The sequence below is a fragment of the Argentina silus genome (genome assembly GCF_951799395.1).
Source record: "Argentina silus genome assembly, contig: scaffold_145, whole genome shotgun sequence".
NCBI classification, from domain to species: Eukaryota; Metazoa; Chordata; class Actinopteri; order Argentiniformes; family Argentinidae; genus Argentina; species Argentina silus.
This window is the reverse complement of record NW_028153258.1, coordinates 33,748-39,088: the sequence shown is the minus strand read 5'-3', so window position 1 is coordinate 39,088 and position 5,341 is coordinate 33,748. Positions and strand designations below refer to the sequence as shown.

Sequence of the window (5,341 nt, the reverse complement as noted above, 5' to 3'; positions counted from 1 at the left end):
TGTGTGTTCCATATTTTGCAGCCCTGTAGCTTCTCAGCACATCAGACTGCTGATATGATCGACAAAACAGAGGAAGGCGGCAGCTGCGAGTGTGTGTGTGTGTGTGTGTGTGCGCGCGTGTGTCCTGCCCTCCGCCTGCCTGGAGCAGGGCCCATTCAGCACCCAGCGGCCGACCGTAAACACCCAGAGAGAGAACACTGGGCTGGGCTTTGACAGACTGCCAGCCCAGTGAGAATACAGAGCACTGAAGTTAAGGACGGAAAAAAGCTTTATCGGTTCTGGTCCTGTGGTTTGTCTCTCTCTCCTTTTTTTACTCTCTCTTTCTCACTCCCTCGACCACACACTGACACACACACACACACACACACACACACACACACACACACACACACACTATAATGTAGTGAGGAGAGACGGCGGAGGCACCCCCCCCCCCCCCTCCAGGGTCGGCAGGCCCCTCCGATTTCAAACGTTCCGAGGGTCTACAGTAATTCATCGGAATGCCGCTCCGGCAGATGGAAGTGCTCTGCGCCCGCAACAGGAACGGGGTCGATCTCCGCAGGCCGCTGTTCAAAGGGAAGACCCTGTGGATGCAGCCCCGGCTTTCTCTCTCTCTCACACACACACACACATACACACACACACACACTCACACACACACACACACACACACACACACACTCACACACACACGCTGCACGGAGTAGGCAGACATTCCTATGCAGTGAGGTAGAGGTGTAATGAGGTGATGTGAACCCAGGACAAGGATCCGTCCCGGTCTGAGCCTCACGCACCCGTTAAACCCAGCCTCACCCGTTAAACCCAACGCACCCGTTAAACCCAGCGAAATATGGCGTGCCCCGGACTAGCGTAGGTTGATCCGATTGGTCGGGGGGGGGGTCTATAACAGGAACAGGAAGAGACCTGGGGGCAACGCTGGATCGTAGAACGGAATGTCGCCGCCACCGCATTCTGGAACGCACGCACACACACACACACACACACACACTGGCTCTTTGTCCCCGGGTCCGAGCCTCGGATCCTGTTGGCTTTCTGACCCTCTCGCATTCATTGGGAAATGACATTAAGTCCCATTAGGGGCCGGGACTTCAAAGGCCCACAGATGGCGCGGGGCGGGTGTCACTCTTTACCGTTACGGATGTCTTTCTGAGCGGCTTCAGGTTCTCACTTTAATCCGATTTGGCTCCAGGATTGACTTTACTAGACGTGATTACGGTGTTGTTCATCCGCTTTTTTTTTTGGGACGGTATTGAAGTGCCGAGGACCTATCAGGGCCGGCGCTACAGACGACTCTGTGTGTGAGTGTGTGTGTGTGTGAGAGAGAGAGAGAGTTACCCTTCTTGCCACAGGCACTTGGAGGGTGAGAGAAGCATCTGGGACACACATGTGGAGAGAGAGAGGAGGGGGGGGGGGGAAGGGGTCTCATAGCTACTGGATACACTAACCTAGGCTATACTACACTAACACCCCCCCCCCCCACACACACACACACACACACACACCCCCCCTCCCTTCACAGAGAACTTGTTATAATAACACATTTCATTAAAAAAGAAAAGAAAAGTGGATCTCTTTTGGCTCCTGGCCAACATTCTCACTCTGTGATGAGATCCAGACAATCGGCGGCTAAATATACATCTGCTCACCACGGTACGCCTGTGTGTACGCTCTACCCCGTGTGTGTGTGTCTCTGTGTGTGTGATTCCATATGTGTGTGTGTGTGTGTCTCCATGGGTGTGCGTGTGTGTGCGCATGCAGATAGATAGATAGTCATTTAGTCATCATAATGCATCTTGCCAGAGAGGAAGTGTGTGTTTCCTCTGCTTCGTGACCGTGGATTAATTCCCTTTTTGACTTTACGACACGTCAGCACATTTCCCTCCAACAGGCTCCGATCTCTCTGTTCTTTCGCTGAGATTTGATTCGCGCATTCGATTTCCTGTCCAGTAGAGGAAGACCTTTCACAGGACATCTGCTGGAGGTGGATACACACCCACCCCACTTGGCCTTTGTTGTCAGCAGAGTATGTCTCAGGTGGATTCCCTGGACCCCACACACACACACACACACACACACACACCGATGGAGACAGAAACATACACAGAGACACACACACACATACACACACACACACACGCTAAAAAAATAACAGATAACGTGACCTGGCCCAGATGTAGGCCGTTAGATTCCTAGTATCAGCAGCAGTAGTCCCGGCTCCGTCCAAGGCTGCTGTGGGGCTCTGGGACGGGCCTTGTCTCACCGCCAAGCCCATGACATCACTATTACATTACCGTACACTTGAGAACCCGCTCTGATTTAACACTGTTGTTGTTTCATGAAACACACTACCACAGAGACATCTCCTTTAAATGGCTGCCTCAGCGTAAGCGTGTGTGTGTGCGTGTGTACGTGTGTGTGTCTAGGGGTATTTAATTTCCTGATCAGTGCCTATTGGAGGTGTTCCAGAGAGTAAAACGCATTAAAAAATCAACGTGGGACAGAGGGAGTCTCATAAGTGGGGCACATATTTACTGTGTGTGTGTGTGTTTGTGCGTGTGTCATCTGATGTACCGTAGCTCCGTCTGCCTTGGCAGACGTGTGTGTGTGTGTGTGTGTGTGTCTGGGTATACCTGCCTACTGTATCTTCCCATCCTCCTCTCTACGGGGCTGTTAAGCAGCGCAGGTCTCTGATGTTGTGTCGAGAGCAGCAGCACGTCTGGAGGTTGGCTGAGGATGCCGGGATGGATCCGGGATCCGATGGGGCGCGTTCTGCTATGAAAGGCAGCGGGTTCAGGGTCCCTGCGGAAGCCTTAGTCTAAAAGGGTGTGTGTGTGTGTGCGCGAACGAGTGCCTTTTGTATTAGTGTGTGTGTGTGTGTACACAAACGAGTGCCTTTTGTATTAGTGTGTGTGTGCGTACACGAACGAGTGTCTTTTGTATTAGTGTGTGTGTGTGTGCGCGTGCGTGTGTGTGTGTGGTTTGAGGATGTCACAGTGCGCGGTGCCGCTGCGTGCCTGTCGCCCTTCCCGCTTCGCTACTGTACACACACAAAGGGTCCCGGCGCTCATTAGCAGGGCTCCGGGTTCCCTGGGGGGCGCGCGGGAGGGGGGGGGCGGTGGCGGCGTACGGGGGGAGCTACGTGCCGTCTCTGTGGCGGTGCCAACACTCCGCCAGGCTCGGCATCTGAGCCCCGCGCTCTGGCAACCGACGGGCCGTCTCTGAAGAGGCCTGGCATCTCCACGGCAGCCCCCCCTCCCCCCACCCCTCCTCGCTATTTGACAGACCGTCATCTGTGTGTCTGCCTGTGTGTGTTTGAGTCTAATTCTGAAGGGTAATAGTTTAAACCGGCGTCGGGACACATCCCCACCATTGCCGTCCTTCATGTGAGGTCTGTTGGAGAGGGAGCAGTGTGATTGCTCTGGTTTCTGGCCCGGGTCAGGCCCGGGTCAAGGTACTTGTTCAAACTCTCTCCAAGGGTTGTCTGTAAACCAGCTACAGTCAGCGGAATCAAAAACCTAAAGGGTCAAGTTGAATTCTTTTTTTAAAAGGCTTCTGTAAGCCGTGTTCAGAGGGAACCGTGTTGAGTTGTGTTCCCAGGGAGGGTTGAGAACAGCCTGTCTCCTCCTGGCAGCGTTTTTCTTTTGGATTTTGATGTTTCACTATGTTTGAGGAAAAACTATGTTTTGTTGTTTTCCCTTGTTAGGACTCAGATTGCAGATAGATATTTTCTCTCTCTCTCTCTCTCTCTCAGCTGATAGTTCCTAGCACAGTCAGCAGGTTGGGAGAACGGTCTCTATGAGCAGGGAGGGAAGGAAATACCCCTGGCAGCTCGCCAAGCTCTGAGGAGAGAGAGAGAGAGAGAGAAGGAGAGAGAGAGAGAGAGAAATAGAGAGAGAGGGGAAAAAAACACTTTTCAGGCAACTTTCCTGGCCAGCCCCTGAGTTTTCACTCCACTGGATCCTCTTCTAACAAACTCTCATAGGCCTGATGGAGTGTTTTTGTGTGTGTGTGTGTGTGTGGGGTGGGTGGGGGGGGGGGGAATGGAAAGGAAAGGTGTAATGAGCAGTTGTAGTGGTTTCACACCTCACACACCCCAGCAGCCTGCATGTCAGGTGCTGCAGAGCATCGATGCATACACTTCACACAGAGGTGTGTGTGTGTGTGTGTGTGTGTGTGTGTGTCTGTAGGGAGGTGTGGCTGTCACCTATCAGCTCCATCATGTGGAGATGCAGCCTTTTGTCTGACTACAACCTCCCCAAAAGACTTTTTATTTATTTATTTTATATATGTGCCCTTATTCCCCCCAACCCAAGCGCATATACAGAAAATAGGATTTTTGGAACAATGAAAATAAATATTGGCCTGTTTTACTTTTAAAACATCCTCTAAAACGGTATCTCCTTTGATCAATCGCCGATTGAATTCAAAGTCAAAACAATTCGGTGTCATTTCATTTCACGGCGAACACACACCGTGGCAAATGACACCTTTTTAAATACAGCGTCGCTCAGTACGAATTGTAAAGATAGATAGAAAGAAAGAAAGAAAGATGGAAAGAAGGAAGGAAGGAAGGAAAGAGCATCATGTTGTCGCCACAGGACAGCGTGGTGGGTGGGAGTGGCCCGGGTTCGCCTCAGTGAGGTCGTCGCTCTGGACTTTGACTCTCCGCAAACGCGATGGTGTCCCAATGCTGTAGGAATACCAATGAGATGGTTGCTTTCTCTGCGGTGTGTGTGTGTGTGTGTGTGTGTGTGTGTGTGTGTGTGTGTGTCCATTATCTGTCCCTGTGACAGACTGCACTGGGGGGAGTATTGAAGGAGACACACTTTATAATGTGAACAGCAGCAGTCGTTTAAACTGCTTTTTATTCACTGTCTGTGGGTGGATGCTTAATCACAGGCCAAGGCACACACACACACACACACACACACACACACACCCTCTCCACAGTGTTTTTGTCCTCTCCCCTGGTGCGGAGCGGAGACTTTAGTTGGAGTTTTTATGACAGAGGTCCTACCTAATGGAATGCTCAGACTCTTATCAGTTCTTACTGGAGAGATAACACGTCTTCAGGTAATTATTTTTCCCCCGTGAGGTGGAGACCGTTGCATACACACACACACACACACACACACACACACACACACACAGTGATGTCATTTCTTCCCCTGGCGGTTGTCGTGGCGGTCGGGGAGACCATTCAAATGATCTGAGCGAGCGAATCGCCACGAATGTGAATTATTATGCATTAGAAGTATTTGGCCTTTTAACATGGAGATGTTCATCTCTTCATATTCATAGGATTTGTGTTCTCGTGTGT

At 51.4% G+C, this 5,341-nt stretch overlaps 1 protein-coding gene across 1 annotated transcript in view; it reads left to right on the top strand.

The window, feature by feature from the left end:
- Window positions 1-4,697: 4,697 nt before the first annotated feature.
- Window positions 4,698-5,341, top strand: part of LOC310824326 (protein Jumonji-like) — a gene marked incomplete at both ends in the record, with an annotated part of 33,518 nt that continues 32,874 nt past the window's right edge. The window contains one exon of the mRNA XM_083697580.1: window positions 4,698-4,713. Within this exon, the coding sequence (XP_083553706.1) occupies window positions 4,698-4,713 (16 nt within the window). The remainder of the gene's footprint in view (window positions 4,714-5,341) is intronic.